The sequence below is a fragment of the Syzygium oleosum genome, unplaced genomic scaffold (genome assembly GCF_021117445.2).
Source record: "Syzygium oleosum isolate NSW1041296 unplaced genomic scaffold, Sole_v2.1 Sole_v2.03, whole genome shotgun sequence".
NCBI classification, from domain to species: domain Eukaryota; kingdom Viridiplantae; phylum Streptophyta; class Magnoliopsida; order Myrtales; family Myrtaceae; genus Syzygium; species Syzygium oleosum.
The window spans coordinates 8,191,272-8,205,481 of record NW_026607487.1 but is presented as its reverse complement, the minus strand read 5'-3'; the positions used below and the strand labels follow the sequence as shown (position 1 = coordinate 8,205,481).

The 14,210-nt window shown below is 42.2% G+C and overlaps 1 protein-coding gene across 2 annotated transcripts; it reads left to right on the top strand.

Moving 5' to 3' along the window:
* Positions 1 to 493: 493 nt before the first annotated feature.
* On the top strand, positions 494 to 13,653 carry LOC115679093 (serine/threonine-protein phosphatase BSL3). Of its 2 annotated transcripts, none has more exons than XM_056309378.1 (21): positions 494 to 1,372; positions 2,307 to 2,367; positions 2,459 to 2,537; positions 3,164 to 3,243; positions 3,326 to 3,420; positions 3,532 to 3,631; positions 4,121 to 4,190; positions 4,508 to 4,609; positions 4,690 to 4,771; positions 5,930 to 6,109; positions 8,092 to 8,362; positions 8,466 to 8,703; positions 8,795 to 8,965; positions 9,610 to 9,848; positions 10,871 to 10,955; positions 11,543 to 11,641; positions 11,730 to 11,929; positions 12,013 to 12,088; positions 12,315 to 12,450; positions 12,740 to 12,879; positions 12,971 to 13,653. In XM_056309378.1, exons 1-21 carry the CDS (start codon positions 925 to 927, stop codon positions 13,052 to 13,054), a joined length of 3,036 nt encoding a protein of 1,011 aa, XP_056165353.1. In that variant the 5' UTR covers positions 494 to 924; the 3' UTR covers positions 13,055 to 13,653. The 2 variants fall into 2 exon arrangements, with proteins under 2 accessions (XP_056165353.1, XP_056165352.1); XM_056309377.1 differs by having other exon boundaries at positions 495 to 1,372; positions 8,463 to 8,703.
* The last annotated feature ends 557 nt before the right edge of the window (positions 13,654 to 14,210 follow it).

Below are 14,210 nucleotides of genomic sequence, written 5' to 3'. Positions count from 1 at the left end.
CGCCCTCCCCGCCGCGCGTGGCCTTCCCCCTCCCGGAGGCGAATATCCCCCCGTAGAAAGGAGGAGGAGCCCCGGCGGACGCAGTCGGCCACCCGGCTGCGCGCGTCCCGCTCCGGCGATTCCCGGCGGTGGCCCACGCGCCCCGTTTCCGTACGCTCGTCAAACCGGTTCGACGACGACGAACCGGTTTGACGACGACGACGCCCAGCGTACCAATCACTGACCGCGCCAAGAAGAGGAGAGAGAGAGAGAGAGCCCCCGCCTTTCATCGTCAAAGGGCAAAAACACCGGGCTTTAATTTTTAATATTTTATTCGGAGAAACGGCAAAAAAAATGAGGCAACTTTATAAAAACCAGTAAATAAATTAATAAATTAATAACGCGCATCACTGTATCTACTAACTACTGTGGTTTTTTTATATGTTTGGACGGGTGGAATCGGAATTAATAATAATAAAAAAATGACACGCAGTTCATTTTCCGTAGAGAGAGAGAGAGAGAGATTTTTGGGGGCTCTGGGTTAGAGAGAGAAAGTGATTTTGGGAGTGTGTGTTTTCGGAGGTCTTCCCTTCTTCGTGATTGTCTCCGTCCCGGTTCTATTCCTCGTCTTGCCTCGAGGTTCTCTAGAGAGAGAAAGAGAGAGAGAGAGAGACCTAAAAAACCTACAGGACCGGCGATTTTCTCTCTCTTCGCTTCCCCCATTTTTTTCTCTCTCCGCCGAAGGGAGCTCCGTCGGATTCTGCATCCGCCGTCGACGGAGGAGCGGGCCTCGGATTCCGTTCGCGCTCGCCGTTAGGGTTTTTTTGGGAATTGGCGGGGAGGCGATTGGGGGAATGTCGATCGGGAGCTCCGCCAATTCGGGGAGCCGGTGAGTCCCGATCTCGAAGTTCTTAGGGCTCGGAATCGGAAGGCCGCGAATCCGAGATGGAGGTCGATTCCTCCTCGATGGCGACCGACGCCGATCACGATCCGACCGTCCAGAGCCACGGCAACGGCCCGTCGCCGCAGCCGGCGGCGGCGGCAGCGGCGGCGATGAGGGAGCAGCTCGCGGAGCAGCCCCAGGCCGGGGGCGGATCTCCGGCGGCCGCGGCGCCCGCGCAGCAGCAGCCGCCGGCGGCGCAGCAGCAGCAGAGCCCCGTGGTCGGGCCCAGGCCGGCCCCGACGTACTCGGTGGTGGACGCGATTTTGGAGAAGAAGGAGGATGGCCCCGGGCCGAGGTGCGGGCACACGCTAACCGCGGTGGCTGCGGTCGGAGAGGAGGGGACTCCCGGTTACATTGGGCCGAGGCTGATTCTGTTCGGCGGCGCAACTGCTCTGGAGGGCAATTCGGCAGCTTCAGGAGCTCCGTCATCAGCTGGAAACGCCGGAATCAGTATGCTGCGACTTTCTATTTGGTTTTTGTCGTATCTCTTTCACCTGTTCGATCTAGTCTCGAGAATGCCTCCTAGCTGCGGGAAGCAATGAGCTTGTTGGCTTATGGATGCCATATTAATTTGTGTTCGAACTCCAGTTTAGCATTTGATGAAAGTTAATTAGTTTTGCTTGCGGTTTTATATGAACGCTTCATCATTGCTGCCTTCACGGCCATGAGTTCAAGTTTTCGTTGTGTTTGTCATTGAAGCCTCAGGTTTGGGCGTTGGCATTTTGACTTTATTTGTGGTTGTTGAAATCCTTACTGGTGCTGAATCTTCATGTTCTCTGTGAGCTCTGGGACTTGGTTTTCTGTTTTTTTTTTTTTTTGTTGTTTTTAGATTCGTTATGACTGAGTATCATACGCAACTCATCTTATGTCGTAATATAACAGTTGTTGTCTTGCTACATTTTTAGCTCTCCATGACATGCTTGCGCAGAGTCTTTCCGTATCTCTTAGGATCCAAGAAAATCATGTCACATCTCCATTCTTTCCATTAACTTCGTTTAGTTTCTTCATATTGCCACCTGTGTTCATGTGCTTATTTAAAGTGCTGTGGGGTAATGTTACTTATGACTCTTGAGATGCCTATGTACTGAAATTTGATTAGTCGCGGAAAGGACTGTGCACGACCTTTTTGTACTGTATAGTGACTAGTGATTTTCGTTGAGTCCTTATTGGTTATAGTCTGTAAAAGAAACCATGTGAAATTGAGGACCCGCATGCTAAAAATCTAGAAATGTCATAGTTAAGTTATATTGTCTATTAATGCGTTGGTGAGCAATATGCTGTAGTGTCTTATGGGCGAGACAGTTATTCGTGAGAAATTTCTTGTTCCAATTTCGTAGAAATGTTAGTGCTGTGAAATGTAATGACCATTTCTGTTGGGTTGCAGGACTTGCTGGTGCCACTGCTGATGTGCACTGTTATGATGTCTTGACAAATAAATGGTCTAGGTAAACCCATGAACCGGGATAATATTTTCTTAATATACTCTGCGATTTCTATTTGTCAAGATTTTAGTGCTTACTTGATGCTATTTTGCAGGATTACTCCATTTGGAGAACCACCCACACCAAGAGCAGCCCATGTGGCTTGTGCTGTGGGAACTATGGTTGTCATTCAGGTTAGCATATGATTTATCCCTTGAAGTTCATTTATCTTCTTTAATGTTAACTAAATCTATAGTTGATATATCTTTTCGTCAAATCTTTTGTCTGCTGAGTTGCATTTAAAGGTCTAAGGACTTGCTTCAATAGAACACCGTTTCTGCTGCAAACTGCTGTTTACAGAGTACATCCCGTTCGCTTTAGTCTTCTTGGAGGAAATGTGATGTGTTCGCCACCCCCAACCCTGCTCTACTTTCTAGGCCAAAGACCTTTATACTTCTTCCACTTGGACCATGATGCATTATTAACCTTTTCTCTTCCACTTCATAATTTTCTTTAGTTCGCTAGCATGGTATCAATCAGCGCCTTTGGTTCAGCAAAGTTAAACAAAGAAATTATCCTTTCACGTGCATTCTGATTAGGCCTTTTATGAGGATAGCACGAATAGGGAAAGCTGTGTTTTTATTTTGACTTCCCCCACCAAAAAGAAAGCAATTCTCTTAGCTGAAAGGATTCAATTGATGCAAAAACAGGCTCCTAATATCTACGAAATCATTTGACATAACCTAGTATTAAATATTTGACACTAACAAATAACTTACCATTTTGAAATTATCAAATTGAAGTGTTACATTGAACACAGGGTGGAATTGGTCCGGCTGGCTTGTCTGCTGAGGATCTTCATGTTCTCGATCTTACACAGCAAAGACCAAGATGGCATAGGTTGGATGCAGAGTGCTTTCATTTACGGGATTTCTTTTTCTGATATATGTCATCCCCTTATGTAGCTGTTGGTTCTATCCAGAGTTGTTGTTCAAGGGCCTGGCCCAGGGCCACGGTATGGACATGTTATGGCCCTGGTGGGGCAAAGATATCTCATGGCAATTGGTGGAAATGATGGTAAGTCTTTCTATTGGATGGCAGTTATATCGTTTCCTGTAGATCAGTTACTTAGCTGTTTCTGTGGATTCAAATAATATCGCGGTGGATTTTTTGTTTTCCCTTTGCCAGGGAAGCGACCTTTGGCTGATGTATGGGCCCTGGATACTGCTGCCAAACCCTATGAATGGAGGAAGTTAGAACCAGAAGGCGAGGGTCCACCTCCTTGCATGTATATGCTCAACCCTTCTGCTCCCCTCCTCACCCACCCTCGTTCACATAGATTATCCGCGTGTGCATATTATGACAATATATTATCGTTGTTTGCCTGTATATTCTCGACCCTTTTTTCCCATGTGGAGCTAAGTATGCACATCATGACAGTATATTTGTATGTTCTTTGACTTCTCAATTTCACATGGTTGTCTCAATAATAAGGCACTGTCCTGGCATTCGGTTGCAATGGTATTTCAACATATTACCCTTTACATTGTTGTTTCAGTTAAACAGTTTGTAATACAGCCATTCCGTTAGTTGTTACTTGCTCTTACCAGAGATTGTTTCTGTTTTTTTTTTAAATAATTTTGTTTATTATTCTGTTATCGGTTGCAACTTCCTGGATAAATTTTCATTTCTGTGAACTGTTGTTGAAGCTCTAATTGCTTCTGTCTTTTCATCCTTATTGGAGTATGGCGTGATATGGCTCTGTACTTGTGCTTAGGTATGCAACTGCTAGTGCACGTTCTGATGGTCTTCTTCTGCTTTGTGGAGGGAGGGATGCAAGTAGCGTGGTGAGTACAAAATATCTTGCAGCTCTCAGCTTTAGTGAAGGGCTCTTAAAGTGCAACTTTTCCTCTTTCCTACCTTCTTTTGACTTGCTACCCTCCTCCTCCTCCTCCTCGTTTCTCTCTCTCTCTCTCTCTCTCTCTCTCTCTCTACATGCATCTGGATGTGTATTTTTATTTATCAGTTCACGTTTGCTTTAGCATGCTGACTGACCACAGAGCTTGAAATAGTTGCTTCAACTAACTAAATAACGGTCCACTTACTATTTCTTCCAGGAATAGAGTTGACTTTTTCTCCTTTGGTGTTCCTCTTACTTTTGCAGCCACTGGCAAGTGCATATGGACTCGCCAAACATAGGGATGGACGATGGGAATGGGCCATTGCCCCTGGTGTTTCCCCATCTCCTAGATACCAGCATGCAGCGGTAAGTTTTTCATGCATTTGTATGTGTTTTTCTTAATTTGGGGGGTAAAACTACTCATTTTGATCTGACTTTTAATTTAGGTCTTCGTTAATGCTCGTCTCCATGTATCTGGAGGTGCACTTGGCGGTGGACGAATGGTAGAGGACTCGTCAAGTGTTGCTGGTACTTGATTATTATGTCTTTAATTTAAAAATTCCTTGCCTTTGGTATCGAAAATTTGCATTTGAAGGATTTGCGCTTTAAATAATCTCCTAGAGTCAAAGTGGAAAGAGATAATTTGCATGTAGTTTGGCATTTCCATTTCTTGTGCATGAAATATAGTTGCATTTCCTGAGGTTTGCAATTCTTTCACTGCTGCTTTCTTGCTGCAAATCTGATTCTCTTGGGCTTCGTTTGTTTTGCGGAAAACGAATGAGTTGGAAAATATTCTCTTAAAAATGATTGTTTGTTTCGCTTGAAATAATTAGTCAATGGAAAATATTTTTTATTCATTCGTTTTTGTAAGCGATACAAGCGATTGTTGTTAGGAAAATATTTTCCAAATCATTCATTTTCCGTGAAACGAACGGAGCTCTAGTTTGATTGTTTTTCTTGGTTGGATGAAAATGAATATAGGTAATACATAAAGTTATTTTGATGAAACTTTTCAGGCTGTAGTTAGTCATAGAAGAGTGCCTTATGGTGTCGTTCACTTTTCATTATTCTGTCTTTTGCGGCTCAATATAACATTTTCTGTGGGAAACTATTTTAGGTCCAATTGATTTGTCATGCATGGAAAGATTCATTGCTTCTACTGGAGTTATTTTCACTTGTTAATTTGGAGTTTGGCACTCTCCTTCTTAGTGCTGGAGAATTGGCCATCTATCTCAGAATCCCTTTTAAAATTCTCTCTCTCTCATGCCCTCACACTTGCATGTGTGTATAGATACATGTGTGTATAAAGATGTGTGCTCTCTGCCGAAGGTGTCTGTGTATATGCATTCCTGCGCACTCTGGGAGATTTTGATTTTGGCTTAATGTTCACTTGCTTTTTAGTGGACACGACTAGCTTTCTGGAAAGAAGGTCAATGAAAGAGTTATGTCTATATGATTCACTTTGGGATCATGATATCTCTGTTGTTTCTATGTTGTCCCAACGTTACTTAATCTTCCAGTATGAAACATCGGAAGAGGTACTAGGATTTACAAAATATTCTGCGGTGGTCAGTTTTATTCTGTTTTCTTCTCGTTGTATATTCTCATTTGATATAGTTCTACATCTCAAGTGTCTCCCATTTACATCTCATGCTAATTTATTTAGTTGCTACCTTGTGTTTGTAGTGTTGGATACTGCAGCTGGTGTTTGGTGTGATACCAAGTCCGTTGTTACTAGTCCTAGAACAGGCAGATACAGTGCTGATGCAGCTGGTGGCGATGCTGCAGTTGAGCTGACAAGGCGCTGCAGGCATGCAGCTGCTGCTGTTGGTGATCTAATATTCATTTATGGTGGCTTACGTGGTGGTAAGAGATGATTCTGCACATTGGGTTATTTCTGTCAATTTTGCTCTTTATTTGCGCTAATTGGGATGTTATAGGAATAACGATCTGATAATGTCGTGACTCATGGGTCAGTTGGGTTGCGCTAAACTAGATGATATGTCTTCTGGCTAGAATGAGCATGGCCGGGCCTAAAGTATTTGTCTGAGCGTGCCTAGCATGATGAAATCAAAGCCCAATTCAGTGGACCTCAGTGGGCCTTTGAGATGACAATTTGCGAGGCTGTCTTCATTTTTCACATGGCCTTGGTGTTCTCAGTTAACGGCTATGTTGCACCGACACGTGAAAATGGCCAACGTGTCGGTGTCGGACACGTCGACACGCGTTGGACACGTCGACACGCGTGGACACGCCTCCGACACGCGGTCAACACGGTGTCGGATTTCCGACACGAAGTCAACTCTCCGGACACGCCTCCGACACGCGAGTCCGGCGTGTCCGAAGAGTAAATTTGTAAAAAAACTGAAAACAGAGAACAATAAAAGGCGTCGACCACCAAATTAGGGCTAAAACACGATTGCCTCTTTACTTCTCTGTTCGACCGACGAACTCCCGTCCTCCGCGCCGCTCGCCGCTCGCCGCTCCCTCTCCCGCTCCCGCTAGCCGGTCGCGCTCGCGGCTCACGCTCGCGGCTCCCTCTCCCGCTCGCCGCTCGCTGCAGGTAGACCTCTCTGTTTCGAAAGAAATTGTGGTGGCTGGGGAACTGGGAAGAAGGGAGAAGTCGGGGAAGGGGGCGTGTGTGGGTGGGTTGGGGGAAAAGGAAAAAGTGGTGGGCTAGGTCAGATGGGTGGGCTGCGTTTTTTTTTCTTATAGGGAGGTCAGATGGGGAGGTCAGATGGATGGGGAAAAGAAATTTTGGTGGGCTGCTGTCTTTTTTTCTTATTAAGAGCTGTGGTAGGTCATTTTATAATTGTGATGGTATTTAATTATTAAAAATATATATTTAATATACGTGTCCTAACGTGTCGGAAAATTGTATTTTTTGAGAATTGACGTGTCGCGTGTCGTGTCGTGTTGTGTCGCGTGTCGCGTGTCGCGTGTCGGGCAACATAGGTTAACGGGGCATAATCGTGTCTTAGCCCAGCCCAATATATTGGATGAGCCTGCCGGGCACCTAACGGACTGTTGGCCCGGCAGGCCTATTATGAGGTCTACTGTTTGTTTGTATCTCTTAGCTTCTATTGTATGCTCTGGTTTGGTAAGCACAGAAAAATCTGAAGATTATGTAGTTCCCGGATCATTTGGTAAATGTTCTGTTGCATGTGTGTATTCGAACAATGGTCTGGAAGTCGAGACCGATGATCTTAGGGTTTGGTTTTGGCACATAACAGTGTTAGGGCATAATTGCAGATTATGAGTCATTTACTTGCAATGACTCGGAAAATTGTTCTTTGAATGGGTTAGCAATGCACATGTTAGATGAAATGTGATAGGAAACAGTTGATGCCACTCTTAATAAAAGTGAAGATAGAAAGTCAGAAGATTCTGCGAGTGGACCTTAGGGGAGCCCCATTGCCACTTTAGTAGGCGACCATGCGTTTTCACTTCCTGTATTTAAGAGGTGGAGACTTCCCATTTCTGCTAGTTTGTGTTGTAATGACAAAGCTCTATGCATGCATCAGAATTTATCTGGTTCTGAGCAGATGTCATATCATTGATTGCAGATAATTAAGATAGTTGTATCCATTGTCTCTTTAAAGATCCATTGACTTACGTTTCAATTTTGATCAACCTTCTCTATTTCTCGGGGAGATAACAGTTTTATGTACTCAACAGGATTCTTGGGTGAAGATACTGTTTGGTGTTTGGCGTTTTGCCTAGTCTGTCAAATCATGATCTGAAACAGAAAAAAAAAATCATGATCTGAAACTGCAATTTGTTCTTCTACTGCAGTTTGTATAGTGATATATCACACAGTAGCATTGTGATGTGTGGTATTGTGATAGGTGTCTTGCTGGATGACCTGCTTGTTGCTGAAGATCTGGCTGCCGCAGAAACGACTACTGCAGCTTCACATGCGGCTGCTGCGGCTGCTGCATCGAATTCTCAATCCCCGCGGCTGACAGGAAGATATGGTTATGTTGATGAAAGAACAAGACAGATGACTGAGGCAGTCCCTGATGGTGCAGTTGTGCTCGGAAACGCAGTTGCTCCCCCTGTAAATGGCGATATGTATACTGACATAAGCACTGAAAATGCCATGCTCCAGGGATCACGGTAAAGTAGCATTCTGCCATTTTGTGGTGTGACATAAAAATCACACAGCTTTTGTCTCCTCAATTAATTCAGGGAACTAGTGGTTGGTTATACTCTGCAGTAGAATGGCTAAGGGTGTTGAAGACTTGGTTAAAGCATCAGCAGCTGAAGCTGAGGCTATTAGTGCTACTTTGGCAGCTGCAAAGGCCCGGCAAGTTAATGGAGAAGTTGAGTCACCAGATAGGGATCGCGGTGCAGAGGCTACTCCCAGTGGGAAGCAATTATCTTCTTCTATTAAAATACCTGATTCTGCTGGACCAAATAGCATTGCCCCAGCTGGAGTGCGGCTGCATCATAGAGCTGTTAGTATCTGCCATGTCTCTTTGTATCAATGGTTATCATAAGTTTATTATCTCAGAAAGTAACTCTGTGGTTTTCTCTATAAATTTTCAGGTGGTTGTAGCTGCAGAAACTGGTGGAGCTTTAGGTGGCATGGTTAGACAACTTTCAATAGATCAATTTGAAAATGAAGGCAGGCGGGTCGGCTATGGAACACCGGAGAGTGCTTCTGCAGCAAGAAAGTTGCTAGATCGACAAATGTCAATTAACAGTGTGCCCAAGAAGGTAGTGAGGATCCTTATAATTACGTGTTTTGACATTTGATGGGCTTTGGCAAAGTGATCCATGAATTGGTCATAGTAACTGGGTTTACACATCATTGGACATTTGAAAAATTTGTAGAGAAGTGATCCATGCAATGACTGCAATTAGTTGTACTTACTACGATTATCTCATCATCACCTCTAGCCTTGATTAGATAACTCCTCTATTTATACTTCACGTTATTTAAATTCTTCAGCATGAGACTTGTTGACTAATAATCTTCTCGTGGATATTTGCTTTGGCATTTTGGGTTGCATGTTTTGGTCTGATTGATCATATGATACTTTGTCACCAATCATAGCATGATCTTTTGCGATTTAGTCATCTATTACTGAATGAATATAAGCTGGGATTGCTGTGGTTTTCATATTTATGGATGCACAATTTTGAAAATTGCATCTGTGAAGTGTGCGTAGAGAAGACTGCTTGGATACATTTGAGTGGCCATGGTTAAATTTTCCTTTTGTTGATATGAGGGTCAAGGCAGTGTGCATGGTCCCATTTTGGACTGATGCCTATAATTGATAATGGTTATAGTTTTCATTGAGAATGCTATTCAAGTTTGAAACTAAGTTTGTGATGTTTTTCTTGTTGCATCAATTAAGGTCATTGCACATCTCTTAAAGCCTCGTGGATGGAAGCCTCCAGTGCGCCGGCAGTTTTTCTTAGATTGCAATGAAATTGCCGATCTTTGCGACAGTGCTGAGAGGATATTTTCTAGCGAACCTAGTGTTTTGCAGCTTAAGGCTCCTATAAAAATTTTTGGTGATTTGCATGGTCAATTTGGAGATCTCATGCGTCTTTTTGATGAGTATGGGGCACCTTCAACTGCTGGGGATATTGCGTAAGTTTTTCTTCATATATTATATCCCTGTTCCTAATCTAGATGTCTAAATTTTATCCAGAGATATTATTAGATAAATAATGTGTCACTTGCTAAGTTTTGTACTGTCTGATCTCTGATCTGTTCATTATATACATCAATGTGTCCACAGACTGCACATTGCCGATGAAGTTTTCTTCCTTGTAGATTGATGCAACGTAAATTATGTTATAAGTATGATAGACCCGTCTTGTTAGACAGTGCACAAGCTTGTGTATAGTCCATGTAGATACTAAATACTTGGTATTAGTGGCATTTGGAGCAACTTTGTATTGATGGTTGCTGCTGGTTATCTTTGCGATGATGTCATGAGTTTGTCTATTCTCTGGCTTCATCCTTTGATTCTTTCTTGTTCCTTTGACTATTTTTATCTCATGCTGAGGCACTCCTTTAAATCTATGCATTCGTGATATATTTGATTGTACTTATTAAACTCAGAGTCTGAAAAGTGTTCTTATTCATGGTCACTGTGAGGGTTAAACATGACACTCCCCTTTAAGGTTCGTTATCAATTTTTAACTGGCTGAAAGTGTGTGATCCCGTGAGAACTGTATGAAAAGATATTCAAGAAGGCAATATGAAATGAATCCACCATTATTTCATAGCATTAGATATAACGGTATTCCTGTTGCACTCGCAATAATTCTCTTTGAGACTTCTTAATTGAACATTGGTCAGAATAGGCAATGCAGTAAGTATACTTGTTATGGACGCACCCTCATGTACAAGTGATCTTATTTGGTTTCTACCTCTTATATAACTATTTATTTGTTCATGCCTGCTGGCTTAAATGCACCAAATAAATATAAATATCAATGTGTCTATGCCTATCGGTTGTGCATATGGAAGAAATGTTTCATTTGCTAACAGATGCAATCCATGTTAACGCTTGGTTGTTCTTTGTCAATGTGATTTTTATACTTTGGAAATTACTAATTCTTGTTAATAAATATCTTATAGAAAATGTTGGTGAATGAATGCAGATATATTGATTATCTCTTCTTAGGAGATTATGTTGACCGCGGTCAACATAGTTTGGAAACCATCACTCTTCTGCTTGCTTTGAAGGTACTTTCTTGGAATAGATGATGATCTCCATAATCTTGTCTATATAACATCACAAAGTTATTAATGCACTTTCATTAATGAATACAGGGGATATTTTTCAGAAAAAAACAATTAAGATCGATCTTCATCTTGAAGAAACATAAGATGGGGAGTCAGCCTTTTCAACTATAGTGAAGTGTACTAATCAGAGATGGTTTCTGACCCCAAAAAGAAATCGGAAGGTTTTTAGAAAGAACAAAAATTGAAGTGAATCTGTCTTAATAAAGTTAAGCTAAATAAACTGATGACAAGAACAATTTTTTTTCTAATATAAAAGATCAATTAAGATGCAAATAAATGACAAAATACATTAATTAAACTAAAACTGAACCGAGTTTTTCTGGTATGTAAATGAAGAAAAATAGTAACTCAAATATAAACAATATGATATGAAAAAATGTAAGTTACTTAGTTCTTGAAATCTCTCTTTTCTCATATCAACAAATTAATATTAAAAATTGTATATCATGCATTGCCAGCCCATGCTAAATATTTTATTGTTGTTTAGCTGAATGGCATAAGAGTCACCCCTTGGTTCGTTGTCACAGGTTGAGTATCCTAGCAATGTGCATTTAATTCGAGGGAACCATGAAGCTGCAGATATCAATGCTCTTTTTGGCTTCAGGATTGAGTGCATTGAGCGCATGGTACAGGATATTATGCACTGTAGGTTGTCTCTTATCCATAATTGAGTAAATATCTCTCAGCTATTAATTTTTCTAACTTGCTGAACAGGGTGAGAGAGATGGCATCTGGGCATGGCATCGGATAAATCGTCTGTTTAATTGGCTTCCTCTAGCTGCTCTAATTGAGAAGAAGATCATTTGCATGCACGGTGGAATTGGACGGTCGATAAATCATGTGGAACAGATTGAAAGTATCCAACGTCCTATTACCATGGAGGCTGGGTCTATTGTTCTCATGGATTTGTTATGGTAAGTGGCTGCTTATTGTGTTCTCTTGTCAAAACAAGGTTTGTTGTCCTGTGATTTACCTGCAATTTGTCATTTCTCTTCAGGTCTGACCCAACAGAAAATGATAGCGTAGAAGGTCTTAGGCCAAATGCCAGAGGTCCAGGGTTGGTTACTTTTGGGGTGAGTGTCTACTTGCTCATCATCATTCGTAGATCTCTCTTATTGTACGAGATGGAGGTGAATATTCCACAATTGGAATTACCGATGTCTCCTTAATAGACGTCTGTTGCCCTACATCACAGGCAGCTTTATTATCCTGAGAGCTGAATATGATGCTTCGTTGTATGATAGAAATGTCAGTTTAGTCTTTATCTTTTCTCATTATCTAATGGAACTTTGTTTGCAGCCTGATCGAGTGATGGAATTCTGCAACATCAATGATCTGCAGTTGATTGTGCGTGCTCACGAATGTGTGATGGATGGTTTTGAACGTTTCGCTCAGGGACATTTAATTACTCTATTCTCAGCAACGAATTACTGCGGTATGGTCCTAATTGATATTTTCGGCTATCAAAGTTGCGCATGGAATGATATTTTACTTTTTTAACTTTTTTGCATATGTAACTTCTGTTTGATAATGAAGGCTTTGATTTTTAAGCACACAACTTTTGATATTTAAGTCTTCCGGAGTCATGTAGAAAATTTTCACATTCTTTAAAAAGTTAAAAACACTATTTTGGTTTCTGTGGGAAAGTCAAGGATGTGCTTTTCCGCTGATAATAGGCCGACCCAAACAGCTTACCTCCTTTGTAATGTGTCCTATGCTAACAGGTACTGCGAATAATGCGGGGGCAATATTGGTTTTGGGAAGAGATCTTGTTGTCGTTCCTAAACTCATTCATCCTTTGCCACCAGCCATCTCATCACCAGAAACATCACCCGAACACCATATAGAAGACACTTGGATGCAGGTACAGCCATTTCTATAGCTTTTGTCCTAGTCATAATCTCTCTCTCATGTTTCACGTTTAACTAGTTTGTTGGTTTCTCGATGAGATACAGGAGCTCAATGCAAATAGACCTCCGACACCTACCAGAGGACGCCCTCAAGTAGCAAATGATCGGGGTTCTCTTGCTTGGATTTAACAACAGATTGCTCGAGGTTGTCATTGTATACTCAATTCTGGCCTGCACTCCCAGCTGTGGTCCACAGTGTATGGAGCACGATGACCATATTATTGGAAACACGACAACTTGTATTTTCAGTCGGTGGGGGAAGTTCTGGGCTTGGCTGAATTGAAATTTTGCCGTGGTGGGTGGTGCATCGAGATGAGAATACAAGCTCGTGGACGAGTCGCAGGCGGAGGATTAGATTTTTGTATGGTTTGATGTGGCAGGAGCTGCAGTTTGGGTCTGCCAGCCACACTGTAAATTGAGCCACAGAGTAGAAGATACAGTCTTGGTTGTTGTTCATGGGGTTTATAATGGGGGCGATATTCTTCCCCGTCAGTTTTATAATTTTTTTTTTGCTTTTGTTTTCGGTTTCCCTCAATTAGGCCTACCTATTATTCTTATAAATTTTTTTCACAAACGTTGAAGAGACCTGGGCTTGTCTTGATGAGATATAATTATAGTCACCGTGGGAGTCTTATATGTATCATATGCTGGGTTTTGCTTCGTGTAATTTGTACAATGTAACTTAGTGTGAAGGACAAGGAATTGCTTTTGTCGGCGTCGATTTGGAAGCTTAGTTTTTCGGTGGTCTGACTTGTTCATTTTCGACGAACCGATTGAGGGAAGGAGATGGATGAACTCGTATTGCTTGCTCCCTTGTAATGGTTTCGATGGCGCGTTGAGATTTCTACACGATGAACTCTCTTATAGTCAAACAGCGCTGTCCAATGGGAAACGGAACAGCAAATGTTTCACGGTTGGATGAGGAAGACCTCAGAGCGCATTTGACCAGGCCTCGCAAGGAAAACATTAATTGGCCTCGCAAAGAAACCGGCAACTCCCGTTTTGGGTCTAACCAAATCTAACGAACCGCGCGCTAGCAAGTTCCTTCTTTTTGGGAACAAAAGGATGAGTGTCAACCTTAACATCTCTCCTTTGGGATATTGCCTTGAGATGATGGACGGGGTGGGGTTGCAAACGGTGAGGGCAGTTGGGTAAACCTTTAAATTTGTTTCCTAAAAATCAAGAATATAAATCGTATAAAAGACCATGGATATTATTATTCGAGCTTCTTATGAAGGGACAGAAGAAACGTTTGAAAGACTAAAATCCGATGCGACGGCACAGT